The sequence below is a fragment of the Hemitrygon akajei genome, chromosome 21 (assembly GCF_048418815.1).
Source record: "Hemitrygon akajei chromosome 21, sHemAka1.3, whole genome shotgun sequence".
Classification (NCBI taxonomy): domain Eukaryota; kingdom Metazoa; phylum Chordata; class Chondrichthyes; order Myliobatiformes; family Dasyatidae; genus Hemitrygon; species Hemitrygon akajei.
In genome coordinates this window covers 60252487-60276956 of record NC_133144.1, presented here as the reverse complement: position 1 = coordinate 60276956, position 24470 = coordinate 60252487, and the positions used below count along the sequence as shown (strand labels likewise).

The following is a 24470-nucleotide window of genomic DNA, read 5'->3' as shown; positions in this document are numbered from 1 at the left end:
ATCTGGCCTCTGGAGTGCGGTCGTGTTTCAGCTCTGGGACTTCCACTCTCCAAACATCGTTCCCTCTCGAACTCTGACGCTGCTTAAAGTCGATTGTCCAGTCCCACATTGGTGGCTGGGTGTCACACGGGGTCTGATGGCACTCCTGTGAAAAGTCGCGGACTTTTCCAGTACCTCAAGGCCGCTGTACGTGGGGGGGGGGGGGGGGGGGGGGGGGGGGGGGGCGTGACTAAATGGTGTGTGACACAGCATGTCCATTAGACGGAGGGGCAAGGACTGTCTCTATCCCGGTCCGTGAAGCTCCGCCTCGGTATCGCCGGCAGCTGCTCTTCCCAGGCGCTGTCCTTTCAGCACCGCCGTCCCGGGATCACCGAGCGCTCGCACTCCGGCATCTGCCTTCCCTGCCTGCCTGCCTGCCTGCCTGCGCTCAATGAGTGCTGCCCTGTGCACGCCACAGGCCGCGTGGCCTTTTCTCCTGATGCTCGGAGGTAAGTTTAATTTCGGCGTAGCCTGCTTACTGGTGTTTGCTCTACAACTATCCAGTGTGCGTCTCGTTCGATGCACTTTTGAACGAGACACGAGAGTCTGCAGCCGCTGGAACCTGTCGCAACAAGATGCTGGAGGAACTCCGCGAGTCGAGCAGCGTCTAGGGAAGGAAAGAGATAATCCAAGTTAAGGGTCATGTGGTCCACACGAAGGTTTTTGTTTCGAAACGAGGTCTGTCCATTTCCCTTCGCAGTTGCTACCTGACCCGCTGAGTTCCTCCAGCAGCTTTGCGCGTTGCTCTACACGGTCTGAAACTTCGTTTTTGATGGAACAAAATTGGCACAATTAATGGTCCCAATCAAAATGTGTATGTGAAATCTTATCCAATGTTCCAGCATCTTTGGATTGATTTTTTAAAAATAATTATTTCGGGCGGGTCTCACTCTCCCTGTACATGTTGTCATTTTATGCCGGGCCATCACGTTTCGTTTAAAGAGTAACTAAAAGTAATATTCATACTTTTTAAATTGTTTGCCGTCGTCTCCTAACTTTGGAAGGGGCTCTTGCGTTAGACGGAGAGAAAAGGCTGTTCGCAAAACTCTTCGGCAATTACAGCCAGCACAGTCGGCCGGTGAAGAACGTGTCGGAGCCTGTCATCGTGCATTTTGAGGTGTCGCTGTCTCAGCTCATCAAAGTGGTACAGTATCCGCCCTACTCTTCGCCCGCTCCGCTTTACTGAGCTCTCCCGTGCCATCAACTGCCGCCCTAATAACGTTCTGCCTGGTTTGTTACAGGATGAAGTCAATCAAATTATGGAGACCAATCTCTGGCTGAAACATGTGAGAATCCGCGTTTAGAATGACGGGGGTGGGTCCACGTCGACTTGTTTGCTTATGAGACTGAGAGAGATTGGATATCTGGACATTTGCTAAGTATACAATTAATGCCTAGATCGGTACATCTAACTGTCACACCAAATGATTGTAACTGGCCTTAGTTTGTTTTCTTTACCAATGGATTGGGAGAGTTTTGCAGAGACTACGTTGGTAGTATCTTTGAGATGCTGAAGGTAATCCAGGTCGCAGAAACGTTTGGAAGGGCAGGGATCACTGAGCAGGAGTTTACTTCGACATGGTGGGTTGGAGATGTTTGATGATGTCTGCTTTCAACTTGAACAGAGAGTGAAATCAGTAAAGTTAAATGCTAGAAGCGATTGTCAGAAATGGTCAGTGGGCAGCACTCTCAAACCTGAAGGTGCTGGGTTTAAATCCCGCTCCAGGGGCACAATAATGTCTCTGCCCGTTTATGCCATGTTCAGATATCTCATGTATGTCCTGTATTGCTTTCTAAATCTCTGTATAGAACCTCCCAGCCTCCTATGTTCCAGTGAGATTAAACCCAGCCATCCAATCTCTTTTTATAATTACAGCCCTCCGTTATGAGTAACATCCTGATAAATTTCACACACAAAATACTGGAGGAACTGAACAGGTCAGGCGACATCTATAGAGAGGAATTAACAGTCAATGTTTCATGCTGAGGCCCTGCAAAACTCCTTATGTTTATCTTGGTGAATCTGTTCTGCACATTCTCTAATGCTAGCACATCCTGCACTGGCAACCAGAATCACAAACAATATACCAAGAATGGTCTAACCAGTGATGTTCCAGCTCATATTCTCAATGCCTGTGGAGGAAAGGTACCAAATGCTTCTTCTATGCTCTGTCTATCTATGTCTCCCGTTTCAGAGGTCCCTGCCATTTGCTCCATATGTCCTCTCAAAATTTGATTTACACTACAGTTATTTAATTAAATCTGAAATTACAAAGCTACTATCAGTAGTAGAATATAGAACAGTACATCGCAGAACAGGCCATATTGTGCAGCCCTTTAACCTACTCTAACATCAATTTAACCCACATAGCCTTCCATTTTTAGATAGACATTCACATGCCTAACAGTCTCTTAAATGTTCCTACTGTATCCGCAGCCCTGGCAGTGCATTCCATGTACCCACCACTGTCTACATAAAAAACTGCCTCTGACATCTGACATCCCCCTTATCAAGTCACTTCTCATCCTGCTTTGCTCCAAAGAGAAAAGCCCTGGCTCACTCAACCTATCCTCATGACATTCTCTCTAATCCAGAATGGATTAATAGTCAGTGTTAAACTTTGAATTGTTGTAAATAAACAATATGGGTCACTGTTGCTCTTTCAGCAAAGGAAACATAACGCCTTTACTTGTGTTGGGTTGGGCCTGTGCTTGGCTCTTGGTCCACTGCAATATGGTTGACTGTTAATTGCCTTTAGAAATGGTCAGCATTCTCTTCACTTGGACATGTTGCCTTAGCCATCTAGCTCCTAGCCCTTGAACAATAAAAGCAGGTTAACTCATGTACTAGGACTGGTCCTTTGCATAAAACATTGGATGATTGAACCCAGCAAGATCCTCACCGGCAGAGTTTAGAAGACTAGCAGTCTTAATGAAAACATTGTAAATCTGTTAGATGTTTGCAATAGTTGGCACAGTCTACAGTCTACAGCCTCAGAATAGAAGGATGTCCCTTTAGAACAAAGGAATTTCTTTAGCCAAGTTATTTGGTATATTTAAAGCAGAGGTTGATAAGTTCTTGATCAGTGAGGGTATCAGAGGTTTTGGGGAGAAGGCTGGAGAATGGGGGTTGAGAGGGATAATAAGTCATGATGCAGAGCAAATTCGATGGACTGAATGGCCCAGTGTAAAAGGTTACTGAGAGAACGCAGGAGATTGGGGTTAAGGTTATGGAATGTTTGAGCAGACTCAATGGGCCAAATGGCCTAATTCTACTCCTAATTCTTATGATCTTATGGTTAGATATTAGTGAGTTAGGGAAGATGGCACCAGCAACCAATGGCAGTGTCTTTCAGACAGCTCACAAAACTACAAGATTAGTAGATGTACTTCTTCTGAACTGCGATCACAGTAATCTCCCTTTCAAGGACGTACTTTTGAACTGACTAAATGATCTGGCGATACTCTGGGGGATTCGGCAAACTAGACTCTCAAGAGTGCAGGTACTTTCAGAGCAGCCGTTGTGAGGTGGATGCCGCATTAGGGCCTGATGTTAGAAGACAAACCCACTCCATTATTCTGCACCAGTTAAAGTGTCAAGTAATGAGTGCATTGAGCATCATGTTCAGTGATATCTGCCTGCGTTTGATCAGTCTCCCTGCCTTCTCATGACCACCAACAGCAGGGAGATACAGGAGTCGTAGGTCCCAGACCGCCAGGCTTGGGAACAGTTGATGCCCCGCAGCCTCACGTTTCACTTGCCTCAGCACTGGACTGGCTCCCAGCCGTGGACTCACTTTTGGGGACTCAGCAGTTCATGTTCCAAGTGATTTTGTTTACTTTTTTTTTACTATTTGCTTGAATTGTCCTCTTCCGCAAATTGGGTTTGTGGCAGTATTGTGTGTATTTTTTAGTGAATTCTATTGAGTTTCTTTGTTTTGTGAGTGCTTGCAAGAAGATGAATTTCGAGGTTGTGTATATATATATATATCTATATATATACATTGATAATAAATTTTAACTTTGAACACACACAGATGGTGAACATTGATGTCGCTCCAACCTGGCGACTTCTCATTTCATGCACTACGGGTATGATTTATCAGTGATGTTTAAGTCATTGGATAAAACTCACATTTCTAATTCAAACTGAATGTCACAGTTGAAATCCACTCAAATGCAAACAATTTCTTAGCAATTCCATGCATTAAACTACACGTAGAAATATTTGCAACGTTCCTGCAGTAGCTATATATCTACAATATACATATATATACACCATTGTGATAGACCATAAGACATAGGAGCAGAATTAGGCCATTCGTCCCATCGAGTCTGTTCCACCATTCCATCATGGCCAATTTATAATCCCTCTCAATCCCATTCTCCTGCCTTCTCCCTGTAACCTTTGACGCCCTTACTAATCAAGAATTCATCAACCACTGCTTTAAATATACCAAATTACTTGGCCATCATAGCGGTCTGTGACAATGAATTCCACAGATTCACCATCCACTGGCTAAAGAAATTCCTCCTCATCACTATTCTAAGGTGATAGAAGGTTACCTCTGCTTCTTTCCCAAGGGATGATGTCTGAGCTGCTAAGTATTTGCAATACGCTCTGCTGTTAATACACACTCAGCAGTCTTAAGATAGACGAGCTCTGTATGTTGTTCTCCGTTGTGAGCAGTGCTATGGGAGACCACTGTAGAACAAATCTTGAAAAAATGCAAAACACATTTTGTTGCATCTCAGATGTAGTTCAATCAATTGAATTCACCTCTCTAAGTTGGAAGGTTGAGGTTTCTAATCCCGGGAGGGATTTGTGCTCAGATCCAGACTAACACTGCAGTCCAGTACAAGGGAATACTGTGCTGGTACCGACACAGCCTGTCAAGTCGCCAGCATGATTTGGAGCTGAAAGGTAGTATTTATTTTTAAATAACTTTTAAGAGACAAATTATCTAATTATTAACATATTACTACTCATGGGAGTTTGTTATGTACAAATTAGCTGCAATGTTTTCCTTAATTACAACAATAACCATATTTAGATGTCACTGAGGAGGAAGTTCCACACATTAATTAAACATTGCGACTGTACCAACGCCTCTGTAAATTTAGTCATGCTTCTGTCTTGGAGGTACAACTAAAACTGTTTCCTCTGCTCATTACCCTTGTGCACACGTTTGTTCACTAACATCTCACACTTCTCCATCAACATCACAAATTATTTATTTCAGACACTCTGCTCTTGGAAGTCACTGTCGTCTGATCTCTTAAACTTCAGCTGATCCACGTGGTGAAGGTGCTCTCACAGACCTGTACAGAAAGGATTTATAAGAATTATATTCCGATTAAAGATTAGCATTACTTGTCGTGTGTACTATACATTGAAACATAGTGAAATGTGTCGTGTATGTGAATTGCCAGCACAGTCCGAGAATGTGCTAGGGGCAGCCATATATCACTATACTTCTGGCACCAACATAGCATCCTCACAACCTACCAACCTAACCCGTATGTTCTTTGGACTGTGAGAGGAAACTGAAGCACCCAGAGGAAACCCATACAGTCACGGGCAGAATGTCCTCATCGACAGCAGTGGGGATTGAACCCCGATCTTCTGATCACTGTAAAGCAGTACACTAACCGCTAAGCTACTGTGCCACCCGGGGGGGGGGGGGGGGGCATGGTAAATAAACAGTAATATATATCCAAGGCAAGTTATTGTGTGACTTGCATGGGAATTTCAAGCTCTTTTTGTTAATAGCTGAGGTCAATAGCTGTCAAAGCAGCCTTGATAACCACAACATTCACAATATTGCAGTGGCGGAACGAGGGGGTTTTTGAAGTGTTGGCTGAGGACGTTACTTCAACTGTTGATTGGTCCACCTTGGCTTCGGACGTAATGGTTTGGTTAGTCAGAGGCCCAATGTCCATGAGTCTGTAAGTCTGAACCAGGGACTGGAGGTCTGATGTTCTCAGGTCTGAGAGTCTATGGCCAAGGACTGGAGGCCCAGAGGGGAGGCCTATCCTGGGGTTGGAGGATTGTCTGTGTGAGTGAGAGGGTGGGTAAGGGTTTTGCTTTGCCGTTGTTATCTTGTTGTTGTTGTTGCTTCTCTTGTGTTGCCAAACGTTGCGGGCATGCTACGTTGGTGCCAGAATGTGTAGTGACACTTCTGCGCTGATCCCAGCACATCCTTCGATGTCAGTTGTTAATGCAATGACATATTTCTCTGTACGTTTCAATGTACATGTGATACGTAAGCCTGAATGTAAATCTGAATCTACACTGACGTACTGGGCACAGCATCAAGGCATTTCTTAAAAAAAGGACATGGCTTGCAATAAGAATCAAAATCAAGCTTATTATCACCAATAATAACATCATGAAATTTGTTGCTCTGCTGCAGCAGTACAGTACAACATAAAAAAATTATAAGCTACGATAAGAAATATTTTAAAAAATTAAATACTACAAAAAGAGAGCAAAGTAATGAGGTAGTGCTCATGAGTTTATGGACTGTGCAGAAGTCTGATGGCAGAGGTAAAAAAGCAGTCCCTAAAATGCTGAAGGTTCTTCAGGCTCCCGTATCTCCTCCCTGATGGTAGCAATGAGAGAAGGGCCAGTCTTGGGTGGTGGGGGTCCTTCATGAAGAATACCACCTTTCTGAGGCATTGCCTCTTGAAGATGTCCTTGTGGGTTACATATTCGTACTTTAAATTCACAAAATGCAATTTCACTACAGGAATCAAACAACGTACAGTTTCATTTCATGCTGGGTATACTTGTCTTTACTGTATCTTTAACTTTTTTTGTTCTCATTTTGACATCCTCAGATATGGAACGATTACAGGTTGACATGGGACCCTGCAGAATACGAAGGAGTCCGCTTTATTAGAGTTCCTTCGGACAGAATCTGGAAGCCAGATATAATTCTGTACAACAAGTAAGTAACATCCTCACGTCAGAGGGCCCAACTGGACTACAATCTTTGCCGACGGGTGGCACAGTAGTGCAGCAGTTTGTTTTCTTAAATCTATTACAGCTCTAGCGAAATGGGTTCAATTCCTGCCGCTGTCAGTAAGGAGTTTGTACATTATCCACGTGATTATGTGGGTTTCCTACAAGTGCTCTGGTTTCCCCCCACCCAAAAGACTTCCAGGTTGGTAGGTTAATTAGTCACATAGGTGTAATTGGGCAGGTGTAATTGGGCAGGAGGACCTGCCGCCAGACTGTATCTAAATAAATTAAACCAAGTGAGGCACGACCACAACTGAAATCCTGCTGTGATCACAAGGTTTGCTAAGGCTATTGGGGAGAGTTTAAACTAGAACTGCTAGGGGATGGAAACCGAACTGAAGAGACAGAGGAAGGGGCTGTTGGCTCACAAATAGAGAAAGCTTGGAGACAGTGGAAGAGGGAGGATAGGCAGGTGATAGAGAAGGGATGTGCTCAGACAGATGGTTTGAGTTGTGCCTACGTTTGTTCAAGAAGCACCATGAACAAAGTGGATGAGCATAGAGCGTGGATCAGTACTTGGAGCTATGATGTTGTGGCTATTACAGAGACTTTGATGGCTCAGGGGCAGGAATGGTTACTTAGAGTGTCAGGCTTAAGATGTTTCACCTTGTTGACTATGCAGAGTCAACATAAAGAGGCCAACAACAATATCCAGATTAACTCCTGCTTTGGGCTCTTGACAAATTCTTCATCGAGATGCCCGGTAAATCCTGGATGTTTTATTGACAGGAGTCTGAGAGGATGGCGGAGGGAGGAATCCTCACTACATTTACTATGAAAAGCAGCTGACTTGCTATATTCTGCAGCAGACCGAAATTTAATGCGTGAGGTTAGCTTACATATTTTGTGACCAGCATGAACACACAGTGAGCAGTTTTGAGCGCTGTAACAGCAAAATTGATCCAAAATCAAACAAAGCAAATGCGGCCAGCCTGCGACCTCAGACAGAGTTGTTATACTTGTGTGATGTGCCCACAGCTCCAATGATTGCTCCAAAGAGTCAAATTCTTTATTTTGATCCTTTATTAGGAATTAGCAAGCATTATTGAGCGTTATCTCAGTGGTCAGCAAAGATATGATCTCTGCTGGTCCCAAGCCACAAACTGGCACGACATAAGCAAGAATAGATAACTTATTCCCTTCACCTCTATTATGCCTCCATTCATGTGAGTAGTTACCATAATAAACGTGCACACAGAATATATGGCTCTTATAGGCCCCTTATCTAAGAAAGGATGTGCCAGCATTAAAGAGGGTCCAGGAGGCTCACAAGAATGATCCCTGGAATTAAAGTTAACATATGAAGAATATTTGATGCCTTTGGTCTTATACTCACTGGAATTTAGAAGAATGAAGGGAAATCTCATTGAATATGAAAAGTCTTAGATAGAGTGGACATGGAGAGGATGGTTCCCATAGTGGGAGATTCTAGGACCAGAGGACACAGCCTCAGAATAGAAGGACTTTAGAATAGAGAGGAGAAAGAACTCCTTTAGCCAGAGGATGGTGAATCTGTGGAATTCATTGCCACAAATGGCTTTAGCGGCCAAATCATTGGATACTTTTAAAGCAGAGGTTAATAGGCTCTTGGTTGCATTTGAATCCGAGAGGGACCAATATCCTGGCAGGGAGGTTTGCTAAGGCTATTGGGGAGAGTTTAAACTAGAATTGCTAGGGGGTGGAAACCGAACTGAAGAGACAGAGGAAGGGGCTGTTGGCTCACAAAATAGAGAAAGCTTGGAGATAGTGTAAGAGGGAGGATAGGCAGGCAATAGAGAAGGGATGTGCTCAGACTGATGATTTGAGGTGTGTCTATTTTAATGAAAGAAGCACCATGAACAAAGTGGATGAGCATAGAGCGTGGATCAGTACTTGGAGCTATGATGTTGTGGCTATTACAGAGACTTGGATGGCTCAGGGGCAGGAATGGTTATATAGAGTGCCGGGCTTAAGATGTTTCAGAAAGGACAGGGAGGGAGGCAAAAGAGGTGGGAGCATGGCGCTGTTGATCAGAGATAGTGTCATGGCTACAGAAAAGGAGGAAAAAGAGGAAGTCATGGAGGGATTGTCTACTAAGTCTCTGTAGGTGGAAGTTAGAAACAGGAAAGGGTCAATAACTCTCCTGGGTGTTTTTCATAGACCACCCAATAGAAACAGGGATATCGAGAAACAGATAGGGAGATAGATTCTGGAAAAGTGTAATAATAACAGGGTTGTTGTGGTGGGAGATTTTAATTTCCCAAATATTGATTGGCATCTTCCTAGAGTGAGGGGTTTAGATGGGGTGGAGTTTGTTAGGTGTGTTCAGGAAGGTTTCCTGACACAATATGTAGCCTACAAGAGGAGAGGCTGTTCTTGATCTGGTCTTGGGAAATGAACCTGGTCAGGTGTCAGATCTCTCAGTGGGAGAGCATTTTGGAGATAGTGATCACAATTCTATCTCCTTTACCATAGCATTGGAGAGGAATAGGAACAGACAAGTTAGGAAAGCGTTTAATTGGAGTAAGGGGAAATATGAGGCTATCAGGCAAGAACTTGGAAGCGTAAATTGGAAACAGATGTTGTCAGGGAAATGTACGGCAGAAAAGTGGCAAATGTTCAGGGGATATTTGCATGGTGTTCTGCATAGGTACATTCCAACGAGACTTGGAAATGATTGGAGGGCACAGGAACCGTGGTGTACAAAGGCTGTTAAAAATCTAGTCAAGAAGAAAAGAAAAGCTTACAAAAGGTCCAAAAAACTAGGTAATGATAGAGATCTAGAAGGCATTGGCCTTCATCAACTGTGGGATTGAGTTCAAGAGCGAGAGGTAATGTTACAGCTACATAGGACCCTGGTCAGAGCCCACTTGGAGTACTGTGCTCATTTCTGGTCACATCACTACAGGAAGGATGTGGAAACTATAGAAAGGGTGCGGAGGAGATTTACAAGGTTGTTGCCTGGATTGAGGAGCATGTCTTATCAGAATAGGTTGAGTGAACTTGGCCTTTTCTCCTTGGAGCATCAGAGGATGACAGGTGACCTGATAAAGGTGTATAAGATGATGAGAGGCATTGATCATGTGGATGGTCAGAGGCTTTTTCCCAGGGCTGAATTGGCTAACATGAGAGGGCACAGTTTTAAGGTGCTTGGAAGTAGGTACAGAAGAGATGTCAGGGGCAAGTGTTTTTATGCAGAGAATGGTGAGTGTGTGGAATTGACTGCCAGCAACAGTCAGATACGATAGGGTCTTTTAAGAGACTCCTGGTTAGGTACATAGAGCTTAGAAAAATAGAGGGCTATGGGTAACCCTAGGTAATTTCTAAAGTAAGTACATGTTTGGCATAGTATTGTGGGCTGAAGGGCCTGTATTATGCTGTAAGTTTTCTATTTTTCTATGTTTGATTAGTAAGGGCTTCAAAGGTTATGGGGATAAAGACAGAGAATGGGGTTGAGAAGGAAAATAAATCAGCCATGATGGAATGGTGGAGCAGACTCGATGGACCAAATGGCCTAACTCTGTTGCTATGCTTTGTTTTATGTTGCTATGGGCTGAATGGTCATTTGAGCTTCATTCTGTAACTAGTGTTGAAGTCATTTGGCATGGATCAGGCCCTTTGGCCCATCAAGTCTGGGTGTTGACCATCAAACATCCGTTTTCATTAACCGCATTGTATTTTTCCCACATTGACCTCTCTCTCCCAATGAGGTTCTAGCACTTACCAACACACAGCTTGCAGTCCCTAATCAACCCAACAGTCTGCATGACTTTGGGATGTGGTAGGCAACCGGAGCACTCAGAGGAAGTCACGGGGAGAACGTGAAAACTCCACACAGACAACGCCAGACGTCAGGATTGAACCCAGCTCACTGGAGGTGTAAGACAGCATCTATACTGGTAATGTCACTGTGCCATCGCTAAGCATGACCCTGAAGAAAAAACACATACATATGAAGAATTTAAAAGATATTTGGATAAGTAGAGGTTTAGCAGGATATGTGAGCAAATAGGTCTAGCTTGGTGGGTATGGATGAGTTGGACCAAAGGGCCTCTATACTGTATAACTTCAGGGCTCTATGGGTCAGATAGCAGAAGCCTGCCTGCGCCTGAAGAAAGGCAACATTCCTTGACTCAACTCAGTCAAATTACTAATGAGAAGTGAAGCTTCTTTCACCTCTCTTTAGATGAATTCAGATTAGGTTTATTGTCATATGTACAACGAGGTAGATACATTGAAAAAACTGCTTGCAGCAGATATGAGGCATTGAAGTACCAATAAAAATCTGGACATAAATATACATAATTTATGCATAATTGTACTAGACAGTGAAGAAAAGCGCCATTTTTCCATTCTCTATTCTGGAATACTCTTCTCTTCACCTACCCCCCTCCCGGCTTCTCACTTCATTCTCCCCTCTCTCACCCACCCACCTTTCCCCATCACCTGGTCTCACCTATCATCCGCCAGCTTGTACTCCTTCCCCTCCTCCCATCTTCTTCTTCTGGCTTCTTTCCCCTTCTTTTCCAGCCCTGATGACGGGTCTTGGCCCAAAACACTGTATGTTTATACCTCTCCACTGATGCTGCCTGATCTGCAGAGTTCCTCCAGCACAGTGTGTGTGCTTGTGTCTGTATGTGTTGTTCTGGATTTCCAACATCCGCAGAATCTCACGTTTATGTACTCAATCGTGGCTGATTGTTTTCAACCCGATTCTGCCTTTGCCCTGTAATCCTTAATCCTTCAACCAATCAAGAACCTATCAATCACTGCCTTAAATACACACAGTATTGTGGCCTCCACCACATTCCACAGAGTCACCACCCTCTGGCTGAAGAAATTTCTCCTCATAGAAGTTGATGGTCTAAGATAGAAATCAACTAGGAAAGTGAACAAGGAAAAGACAGATAGAATTTGACTGGTGCTTTATGGGAAGTTGGGCCAGGCAGGCCACACATGCTGAAAGGTAGAGCATTGGCGAGTATTATTGACTTTAGAGTACAAGTACATGGTCCACATGGTCCTCTGTAAATGGCAACAAAGGTAAATAGGCTGGCAAAGATGGCATATGGCATTCATGCTTTCTTAGGTTAAGGCATTACGTACAAAAGTTGTGCCACATCACTGTTGAACAAAATCTAGTACTTCCTCAAACCGTTTCAGTCCCAATGAAGGGTGTCAGCCCAAAATGTCGACTGTTTTTCCCCTCCATTGATGCTGCCTGCCCTGCTGAGATCCTCCAGCATTTTGTATTGTGAGAGTTCTGGTTGCCACCGTACAGGAGAGATGTCAATAAGCTATCGAAGAGATTCCGAGGGATGTTGCTTGCACTGCAAGGCCAGAGCTGTTATAGAGATCAGATAGGCTGGGTCTATTTTCTCTGGAGTGAAGGAGACTGATGAAAATATACAAAATTATATATTGCTACTGCTGCTTGCATGGTGGGGGTTGGGGGATCAATACTTTTTTCTGCTGCTTCTGGTAAGGAACGAAGGAGGGGGCTTCAATGTTTCTGTTATTCTATAGAGTTTTGTTGTTTCGTGGATGTCTGTGAAGAGGACAAATTTCAGGTTGTGTACAGGATACATACTCTGATATAAAATGTACTTTGAAATTATGAGAGGTGTAGATAGCTAGTGTGTGTTTCCTATGATAGGGGTATCTAAAACTAGAGGAAAAGGTTCTTAGGTAAGACAGAAGTTTTAAAGTGGAACTACACATGAAGAGTAGTTGGTTTCTGGAATGAGGTGGTGGAGGCAAGAACAGTCACTACATTTAGGAGACATCTGGACAGATGCATGAATGAGCCAGGTATAGAGAGATGGAGAATCAATGCAGACAAGTGGGATTAATACAGATAAGCAGGATGGTTATCATAGATTGGTAGGGCAAAGAGCAGTGTCTATGCTGCACAACTTTGTGACTCTATAACCTATGCAGAATGCTATCCACAGACTGATTGTCCTTGGCCTTCTATGCTAGAAGTTGGTTGTGTCTCATAACTATTCACTCACTCCCCCACAGGATGAACTGAATAATTACATACAGTACATCTGTAGTCCTGCCAGGCAGCTCTTAAGAGTTAAACTGGTGCATTTGGTCAGATGGATTGCTGACTGCAGCCCAAGAGAAAATCTTACCCAGATGCACTGGAACGGATTTAAACCCCTGACTTTCTGAATCAGCGACAGGACACTAACACTTCAAATGATGCAACAAATCAATATGCATGGCAGATTAGAGCTGTTTATCCATGAAATGGATGGCCAGTCTCATTAAATGCACAATTCATGTAGAATAATTTATTGATTTTAATTGGAATTAATGTTCCCATGCATTTTGCATCGGTCCAATCCTATTCTGGCTGCTTTAGGTCAAATAATCTGCAGCGGCTGAAAGGAAACAGAGTCCACCATCAAAATCTACTGACAGACAATTCATTTCCAAACAACTCACTTAAATCTAAAAGGTTGAAAGAAGAATTCATCGGACGGTTACTTCAATAAGTTGTTCTCATGATGACAGTCCCAGTTTATGGGGTGTTTGGAGGAAAGTAGAGGGGGTATATCATAGGTAGATAGGTTTATTTGTTTGTTTATTTACTTATTTACATATTTATTTATTTACTTACTTACATACACAAAGAGTAGTGGGAGTATGGAACGTGCTGCCAGGGTTGGTGTTAGAGGCAGATACATTAGGAACATTTAAGAGACTGAAAAAGGATCTAGTACTTTCCTGGCATATATGACCAATAAGCTCTTCTCAGGCTTCCAGCTGGGTACAGGGATCGATTTTAACCAATGTTTCGATGATAAACTCTGCCATCTTCATTGGGGATGATGCCTGGGCATGTCTAGTTCAGTGGTATTTATACCCCCATCGTCCATCCCTCATGATTGGGTAGTCTTGATCCAATCAGATTTCCGCTGTCCACCTTGTTTACAACCGAATTCCAGTTCTTACTTAGAGCAAGATCTTCGTTTTTGTTAAAATTATTTTCCTCTAGTTTTATTTCAATGGTTCCTTTTACCGGGTGGTCCCAAATGCCATTGGCGCGGCACAGCAGTTTTGTGCTGTCTAAGTCAATCCCATGGCCATTGAGAATGCAATGTTCTGCTACCACCTAATTCTCCAAGTAACCCAGCTGATACACCTCCTGTGCTCTTTGACACAGGTTTCCACCGCGCATCCTGTCTGGCCGATATGCGCTGCTCTGTATTCCCACGGAAGACAGCAGGTAGCGATGGGTTCCTCCTCGTTGTGGCTACAAAGTGAAAAAAATCAATCAGGGCCCTTAAAAGGGCCGACGGAGAAACCTAATGAGGAGAAACTCGTTGCTACTGCCTGTCTTCTCTATATCTCCAGACTTTTTGGAAGGATCGCCAGGATCCTGAAGAAATACCGGATTAATACCATCCACAAAACCGTAAGGAAGCTCAAGTCCCAGCTTATGTGGGTCAAAAATGATCTGGGACTCAGGACAGCCGGCTTTTACAGGATTCCCTGTGAATGCGGAGCAGCGTGTAATCGGTCAAATGGGACACATGGTGGAAACCCACATCAAGGAGCACAGAAGGTGTAACCCTTTGGATTACCTGGAGAAATCAGCGGCAGCAGAACTTTGCATTCACAATGGCCTTAGGATTGACTTCGACGGCACAAAACTACTGTGCTGTGCCAATGGCTTTTAGGACCACCTGGTGAAGGAAGCCACTGAATTAAAACTAAAGGAAAAGAATTTTAATAAAGATGAAGGTCTCACTCTAAGCAAGAACTGGAATTCCAATATAAACAAGGTGGGACAGCAGAAACCTGATTGGATAAGGACTACCCAACCAAGAGGGATGGATCATGAGGATATACGTATATATCTACCACCGGACTAGCTATGCTCAGGCATCATCCCTGATGAAGGTGGTAGAGTTTGTAATCGTAACATTGGTTAACATCATTATCTGTGCCTGGCTAGAAGCCCAAGAAGAGTTTATTCATTTAAGAGACTCTTAGGTAGGCACAGGGATGATAGAAAAAAGGAGGGCTGTGTGGGAGGGAAGGTTAGATTGATCTTAGAGTAGGGTAAAGGGTCGTCACAAGATCATGTGTCAAGGGGCTTGTACTGTGCTGTGCTGTAGTACTCTATGTTCTATGTTCTCATTGCAAGATTACATTTGTCCCACAGGGCTTGCCCTGCCTCTGTTCTTTTCCCTGTTTCTCACGTAGTGAGAGTGCTTGTACTTGCCCTCGGGTAAGCCTCTCAGAACCTTGGAGTGTCATTGCACCATAGTACTGATTGGCAGAGGAGCTATTGATGTAGAAGCAGGAGGTATAAATGCCTCAACTCCCACATCACCATGTTCAGGAACAGCTACTTTCCTACAACCATCAGATTCTTAAACCAACTTGCACAACCTTAATCCCAATTCAACAACTACACACCATCCATTGCATACCGTGGACTTGCCGCTGGTTCTGTTTTTTTTTTAACTAATATCTTGTTTTGCAAAGTCTATTTTTTGAGCAACACACACGCTATGCTGGTGGAACTCAGCAAGTCAGGAAGTATCTATAGAGGGAGTAAGCAGCCATTGTTCTGAGCTGAGAACCTTTATCAAGATTGGAAAGGAAGGGTACAGAAGCCACAATACGACGAGGAAGAGGGAGGAGTACAAGCTGGCAGGTGATGGCTGAGACAAGGTGAAGGGGAAATGAAATGGGAAGTAGGGAAGTGATAGACGGATACAGGTAAAGGACTGAAGAAGGAATTTGATAGGAGAGGACAGTGGACCATGGAAGAAAGGGAAGAAGGAAAGGCACTACAAGACCATAAAACGTAGTAGCAGAATAAGGCTATTTGGCTCATCGAGTCTACTCTGTCATTCGATCATGGCTGATTTATTATCCCTCTCGACCACAAACTCCTGCCTTCTCCCCATAACCTTTGACACCCCTAATAATCAAGAACCTATCAACCTCCACTTTAAATTCCTTCTTATCTCTGTTCTAAAGGGACATCTTCTATTCTGAGTGGGGGGGGGGTCCTAGACTTCCCACTATAGGAAATAATCCTCTTCACATTCCCTCTAATACTTTCCATATTCAATAGGTTTCAATGAGATCCTCCCTCATTCTTCTAAGTTCCAGTGAATACAGGCACAGAACCATCAAACCAGACAGAGGAGATGGGCAGATGAAGAGAAGGGGTGAGAGGAGAACCAAAATGGAGAGTGGAAAAATAGATTACCAGAAGTCAGAGAATGATTGAATGGTGGAGCAGACTCAATGGGCCACATATCCTATACTTGTGGTTTTCACTGCCCACTATACCACCAATTTCAGTGCCATCTGCAAACTTCCTTAACATGCCACCTACATTCTCATCCAAATCATGGATGTAAATGACAAACAATGGAGGACCCAGCACTGATCTCTGTGGCATACTACAGGTATCTGGTCTCCAGTCAGAAATTGTCTGAAATACCAAGGCTGGTTGATAAGGAGATTAATAAGATAGAGGAGAAGTTTGCCTTTGTTGGCCATGGTCTAGAATATGGGAGCTGACCACGGAATCGCTGCTGATGTTCTGCTCATTTGGATTGTGATTCCAGTGCAGTTGCGGATTTCCAAGTGGACGAAAAGACCAAGGTGCTGCTGTTGTCCAATGGTACGGTGACCTGGGTCCCGCCAGCCATATTCAAGAGCTCCTGCAAGATGGATGTCACCTACTTCCCGTTCGATTACCAGAACTGCAGCATGAAGTTTGGCTCCTGGACCCATGACAAAGCCAAAATTGACCTGGCCCTGATTGGCAGCGAGATGAACCGGAAGGACTTCTGGGAAAGCGGCGAGTGGGCGATCATCGCTGCCCCTGGGTACAAGCACGACATCAAGTACAACTGCTGTGAGGAGATCTATGTGGACATAACCTACTCCATTTACATTAGACGGATGCCTCTATTCCACACCATCAATATGATCATCCCGTGTCTGATGATTTCTTTTCTGACCGTCCTGGTTTTCTGGCTACCCTCCGACTGCGGCGAGAAGATAACCCTATCGGTTTCAGTTCTGCTGTCACTCACCGTGTTTCTCCTCGGCATCACGGAAAGTGTTCCATCCACCTCCTTGGTGATCCCTCTCATTGAGGAATACCTGCTCTTCATTATGATCTTTGTGGTGCTCTCTATCATCATAACCGTCTTTGTCCTCAACGTCCACTACAGAAGCCCCTCTACCCACACCATGCCAAGCTGGGTGAAGACCTTCTTTCTGAAGGCACTGCCGCGCGTCCTGTTCATGACAAGGCCAGAAGGCGAGGCTGGAGCTCAGGAAGGCTCGACGACCCCCAGTCCGCCTGAATGCACCGGCGAGCTCTCCAACTTCAGCGGCACGCCAGAAGCCTGCAGCCAGGGCCTGCAATGCACCTGCTGTGGGGGCTGCAGGCTGGGATCCTTGGACACCGGGATCTATCTAACGCGAAGCTCCAGTGTAGAGACCCCCGACGCTTTGTTCACAACTTCTGGCCTTGGTCCTGAAGTTCAGGAAGCTGTTAAAAGCATCACACGCATTGTGGAACAGATGAAGCAACAGAATGAAGACAAGGAGGTGAGAAAGACCCTAATGTTCCACATCTTTACACAAACAGAGCAGGTTTCAAGGTTTTATAATCCAAGGCACAAAGTACAAGAAAGACACAGTTAAGTATTAGAGAGTGGTTATTGGCTAAACACAGGCAAATGGGACTAACTGGATAAGGCATCCTGGTCAGCAGGGACCAGTTGGGCCAAAGGGCCTGTTTCTGTGCTATCTAATCCCATGACTGGTTCTGTCACACTGGAGTATTTTAGATATCCTCATGCCTTATGAGTATAGGATGAGTGTGCTTGGACTTTTCTCTTTGGAATAAAAGAGGATGAGGGGTGTCCAAGGTGTTAAGAGGTACAGGTCATGTGTTTAGCCAGAGACCTTTTTGCCAGGACAGAAATGGCATAATTTTAATGTGATTGAAAAAAAAGTATGGGGAGGGGCGGGGTATCAAATGTAAGTTTTTTTTACATGAAGTGGTTGGTGCATGGAATGCCCTGCCAGGGATGGTGGCAGAGACAGATACATTAGGGACATTTAAGAAACTCTTAGACAGATACATGGAAGATAGAAAAATGGAGGGCTATGTAGGAGGGGTTAGATTAACCTACTCTAAGATCATAAGGTCTGCACAACATCATGGGATGGAGACATGGTGATGCAATCTGATATGTAAAGAAGGTGATAATTGGGAGAGGGAGAGGTAAATAGCAAATGAAACCAGAGCCTGATGGAGGAGAGATAGGGTGGGGGATCCTATAGGTGAACTACACTTAGTGGTCACTTTATTAGGTACATCTGGAAACCTGCTCATTAATGCAAATATGTAATCAGCCAATCACATGGCAGTAACTCAATGCACAAAAGCATGCAGACATGGTCAAGAGGTTCAGTCGTTCAGATCTAGTGTCAGAATGGGGGAGAAAACGTGATCTGTGACGTTGACCATGGAATGATTGTTGGTGCCAGACGGGTTGGTTTCAGAAACTGCTGGGATTTTCACACACAACAGTCTCTGGAGTTTACAGAGAATGCTGCAAAAACAAGGGGAAAAAAATCCAGTGAGCAGCAGTTCTGTGGGTGAAAATGCCTTGCCAATGAGAGAGGTCAGAGGAGAATGGCCAGACTGGTTCAAGCTGACAGGAAGGTGACAATAACTCAAATTACCACTGGTTACAACAGTGTATGCAGAAGAGCATCTTGAACCTTGAAGTGGATGAGCTACAAAGGCAGAAGATCACCAACAGACACAAATACATTCAGTGGTGATTTTGCCTGCTGAACCTCATAAAGTGGCCACTGAGCATGTGTGTGCTCATTCAGAAGGGCGGTGGATAACTTCTGGAAAGTAAATAACTTACAAGACCTGTGGGAATGGGACCAGCTGAATTGCTCTTGCCCAGAGCCAAGATGGACTCAATGAGTCCATGATAAACTCCATCCGTTTTTCATATTCTGTTGTAATTTTCTTTGTTAATTTCTTGATCATCTACAGCTTCTTTCTCCTTTGTTGTCCAACAAGGTATGTACAGTACTTTCTGGTTAAGCTCCACACTGCTGGATTTCAGTGAAATTTGTTGACGGGTGTTCACCAAAGCTGCGCAATGCCTTTAGTTTTTGTTGCTATCATGGGTGTAGATTTACTTGCAAGTACAGGCAACTCCTGTGTTAAGCCCATTCAGTTTATGGAAAGTTACCCTTTACGGAATTATAAAATCACTACCCAAAAATTTTGAGACTGGGTGGCACGGTAGCATAGCAGCAAGTGTAGTACTATTACAGTGACCAGCCGGCTGGTTGTGTAGTGGCATCAGCACCGGATGTCGAGGCAAATGGTCCCGAGTTTGAATCCAGTATGCTTCCCATCCATGCTGGGTTGAGCATTGAGTTAGCAACTCAGCCTTGTAAAAAAACTGTCAAATGCTACAGAAGTGGCAAAAATGCAGCCTGATGTGCCACAAGGTGTGAAAAGGTACAACATTAGTGACAATTCCCACCTCTGTCTGTAAGGACTTTTGTGCATTCTCTCCATAGCAACATTCTTCCCATGACCACGTGGGTTTCCACCACGTGCTCCGCTTTCCTCCCATTTCCTGAGAGGTACAGTCAGTCAGTCAGTGTTAGTAAATTGTGGGCGTGTTACGTTGGGGCCAGAAGCATGGCGAACCTTGCAGACTGCCCCCAGCGTATCCTCACCGATTAGATTTGATGCAAACGTTGCATTTCACTGTAAGTTTTGATGTACGTGAAAATAATCATTAATCTTTAACATATACTCTCACCCTCCAAAAGGTGGTCATGGTTTGGAGGCTTGTGTGCCTCAATGACCCAGAGAGATATGCCAGCTGGAGTCAGGGCTTTAGGCTTTGACTCTTGGTAGGGTCACCTATGCCAAATAGATCAAAGGGTACAGGCCAGACTAAGAGTGGTCCCCTGGTCCTCCAGGTTCGGGGGTTCAGCTCAGGGCCAACAACCCTAAATGGTCTAACAAAATTGTTACGGAAACAGCAATGAAGAATCCTTTTACATCTGTGTGTGATGGTATTCCTGATTCTCCACCCGGGACTTGCATGACTGACAATAGTGAAAACCAAGAGGAAACTACTGGCACGATGAAGGAAGTCGAGAACACCGGCAGAGATGGAGGACCTTCTTTCCAGCCCAAAATGTCAGCGGCATAACGGGTAAAAATACACTCTCTCAGAATTTATGTGATGTGAGAGGTATCAACTAACAGTCTCGCTTTCAAGGACTCTACAAGTTATGTTCTCAGTATTACATTTTAGTTGCACATTGGTTGCTTGTCAGCAATTGTTCATGTATAGGTTTTTCATGAATTCTATCATTTCTTTTTCTGTAAATGCCTGCAAGAAAATGTATGTCAAGGTAGTATATTGTAACATTTAGGTACTTTGATAATAGATTTACTTTGGCTTTACCAGCCTGACAGCAGTAGATGTGATATCAAGACAAATAATTGAGCAAAGTCAAAGTGGATTTATGAAAAGAAAATCACGGAACATGCCGCCATCCGGTGGTGAAAGATTGTACTGCACTTTCAGAGACAAGAGGTTCTGCAGATGTTGGAACTCTGGAGAAGCACACACTAAGTGGTGCGGAAACTCAGCAGATTTGGCAGCATCTACAGAGGAAAATGAACAGTCAACATTTCAAGGTAAGACCCTTCGTCAGAACTGGAAGGGAAGGGGGAAGAAGCCAGAAAAAGGTGGTGGGTGGAGGGATAGGAGTACAAACTGGCAGGTGATAGATCTGCCAGCTTGTACTCCTATCCCTCCACCCATCCTCTTTTTCTGGCGTCTACGCCCTTCCCTTCCAGTTCTGATGAAGGGTCTTAGCTTGAAATGTTGACTGTTTATTTTCCTCTGTAGATGCTGACTGACATGCTGCGTTCCACTGTGTGTCTGTGTATACACACTTCGCTTTTAGTTTCTTTTAAAGTTATTATTTTTGTCCAATCCTTACTGAACTGGCATCACTAAAAGAAAAGTAACCTTAAATTGTCCTCTTTTAAAGATTTTTGTGGCCCATGGTGCTGATCCACAAAGCCACGGTGTCAGGTTTGATTTCTAATCTGTCATGGAATCTACACTCAGTGGCCACTTTATTAGATACACCTGGTGAAATCTTCTGCTGCCTGAGCCCATCCACTTCAAGGTTCAAGTGCTGTGTGCTCAGAGGTGCCCTTCTGCAAACCACTGTTGTAACACATGGTCATTTGAGTTACTTTTGTCTTCTAGTCAGCTTGAACCAGTCTAGCCATACTCTCTTGTCCTCTCTCATTAACAAGGCATTTTCACCCACAGACCCGATGCTCACTGGATGTTTTTTGAACTGTTCTCTGTAAATTCTAGAGACTGGTGTGCATGAAAATCCCAGGAGATCAACAGTTGGAGATACTCAAAACACCCCATCTGACACCAATAATCATTCTAAAGTCACTTATAGTCATTCATATTTCTTCCCCAGTCTGATGTTTCATCTGAACAACTCACCCTCTTGACTATGCTTTTATGAATTGAGTTGTTGCTATATGAATGGCTGATTAGATATTTGCATTAACTAGATGGTGTACCTGATAAAGCAGCCACTGAGTGTAAATACTTATTTCCTCAGTTGGTTAAATTTAATGGGTCAGTAGAGGGGGTTTACCCTGCTAACCCCCACTGTCACCAGTCTGGTAGTTATGCAATGGGACAGTGAAGAGGAAATATTACTCTTCAACTGACCTGCTCATGCTTGAGGTACACTTGGTTTGTAACCTTTAAACTTCAGTTGTACAGTTTCTGAACTTCCTTTCAATGGCATCCCCTTCAGATAGAAGATGACTGGAAGTACGTTGCCTTGGTGATTGATCGGATCTTCCTCTGGATCTTCATTCTGATGTGCATCTTGGGATCGACTGGCTCATTCCTGCAGCCACTGATGTCTGCGAATGAGACCTGAGCAGAGTCAGGGACTGTGTCGTAAACACAGACACTCCTTTTAAGACTGGGTAAAACACTGGGAGACCCTGTGAATTAAGAAGTTTGCAGAGGGAGGGTCGGGGTGCAGAAAGGGGAAGTTTTCTGGCGAAAATGTATATTTCTGCAAACTATCTGTCATCTTTTCTGCTTCACTTACTGACGCATGTGCTGTGTAAGCTTTGTTCTGATGTTAAAGGCCCATGGATATAGATGCATGTAAATATGTCATCAAATTTGACTTCAGAATCCAAGAAAGCAATTGCTAGGAAGACCAAATTCGATCAAGTTTCTCAGGTCGACTGAGCGATAGGGAAATGGAGGAAAAGAGTGTGGAATATAGAATTGTGAGTTATTTCCTTCAAGCAGATCTGAAACACTACATATTTATTGTGAAACGAGAGAAATAAAATGAAACAGTCGAAATTTGAAGCAAAGAATTAAAGTCTAAATGCTGACCGTCTACTTGGTATCAAATGGGCTCCGTGTTTCTTTACTCAGAGGGTGGTGTGAGTGTGACATGGAGAGTAGATAGGCTGATGGGCCTGTTTCTGTGCTCTATGACTCCATCTTCAGGTTTATTTTGTCCATGAGTTAGAAAATACACAAAACCACTCAATATAGGAACCATGCCTCCACAGTACTGTAATGGCTAAAATCAAAAGACAGATAAGAAAGAACAATAAATACAGGAAGCTAATGTTTACACCCATGTCGGACTATATTGTGAGAGCTTGTTTGCATGTAGTGTTGTCCACAAGTCAGGCACTCATAACCCGGCAAACAGCCTTCAGTTATTAAACAAAAACAGGAGCGAGCTTAGATCTGCAGCGTGCAAGAAGTGAAACCAGAGATAACTGTCAGTCACCAAGAGATTTACATTGTACAGATAGTTCAAATCACAGTGAACCAAGTCACAGCAGCAAGGATATCATGGTTTTGATGATCCCGTGGTTATTATAAGTGGGTGACAAGTAGGGAACCAAAATTGGCATTGCAACTTCTTATCTAGAAAAATTTCTTCAGCTAGAAGGTGGTGAATCTGTGAAATTCATTGACACAGTGGGCTATGAAGGCCAAGCCATTGGGTGTTTTAAAGTAGAGATTAATAAATTCTTGATTGATAAGGGGGTGAAGGTTACGGGGAGAAGGTGGGACAATCGCAATAGAATCAGGGCATGTTTCCACAAATTCACCTAACCAGCCTCATCTACCATCAAAAATCCAAGTGGACTCCTGAAAAAAAATCCAAGGCAATAAGTAACAATGAAACCAGGCTGGAAATGTTCTAACTGTAAAATTCCTCTTCGACTTACTTAGTGGGCACAAATGAAGAGACTGCTCTTGGCTTGAGAGGTGGCACTTTTCCACAAGGTAATTTGTGCCCCAGCCAGATGCACTGAGCAGCAATCACATCAACAGATTCACATGTACATCAAAGCATACAGTGAAATGTTGTTTGCATCAATGACCACCACAGTCTGAATATTTGCTGTAGACAGCCTGCAATGTCATCATGCTTGCAGTGCTACCAGAGCATGCCCACAACTTATTAGCCCTAACCTGTACACCTTTGGAAAGAGCACCTGCAGAAACCCCACACGTCCACAGGGAGAATGTAGAAACTCCTTACAGAGAGCAACAGGAATTGAGCCCCTGTGCTCGTACGATTCCCAGGTGGAAAGGTGCTGCTTGGACATACCAAAATGACTGGAAGTTAAGAAATGACACTAGAGTAAGTCAACATCTTCTGGGAAGTGGATGAGATGGGGAGAATCACTAGAGGCATTGAAGCCAAGACAGTTATATCAACCATTCAGTAATGAGAGCGTAATGGTGCTGTATATTGATATGGTGGACCCAACTGATGACAGGTAGCTGAATCAATTGATATATTCCTGACTAGCTATCTTATTCAAGCCCAACAGGACATGACTATGCACAGATCATTTAATCAAAACATTCACATTCAGGTGGAGTTGGGCTTGATTCATTTAGTCAGTACTAACTGGATTCTTGATCAGACAACAAACTAGTGATTTTACACAGAATGGGGAAGAGGAACACAAAAGATTCTGCAGATGCCAGAAATCCGGAGCAACACACACAAAATGCTGGAGGAATTCAGCAGGTCAGACAGCGATGATGGAAAGGAATAAACAGTCGATAGTTCAGGAATGGAATGGAAGCAGGAAGAGCTGGAATGCTTATGGAAAGGACGATTATTGGCAGGGAACATTCAGCTCAAGGAATCTTCCTCCCATCATAAACTGTGAGCTGAGAATGCATCCCTGACAGTTCCACTCCAATCAGTTCCATTTGCAGCTCTTCAGCACATGCAACAAGCCCATGACAGTCGT

General features: G+C 43.9%; 1 protein-coding gene across 2 annotated transcripts; it reads left to right on the top strand.

Moving 5' to 3' along the window:
• Nucleotides 1-223: 223 nt before the first annotated feature.
• On the top strand, nt 224-22555 carry LOC140714357 (neuronal acetylcholine receptor subunit alpha-3-like). 2 transcript variants are annotated; one of them, XM_073025547.1, is made up of 6 exons: nt 224-488; nt 1044-1183; nt 1281-1325; nt 6883-6992; nt 16654-17650; nt 21965-22555. In XM_073025547.1, the coding sequence occupies exons 1-6, from the start codon at nt 431-433 to the stop codon at nt 22091-22093; spliced, it is 1479 nt and encodes a 492-aa protein (XP_072881648.1). In that variant the 5' UTR covers nt 224-430; the 3' UTR covers nt 22094-22555. The 2 variants fall into 2 exon arrangements, with proteins under 2 accessions (XP_072881648.1, XP_072881649.1); XM_073025548.1 differs by lacking the exon at nt 224-488 and having other exon boundaries at nt 1121-1183; nt 1281-1353.
• The last annotated feature ends 1915 nt before the right edge of the window (nt 22556-24470 follow it).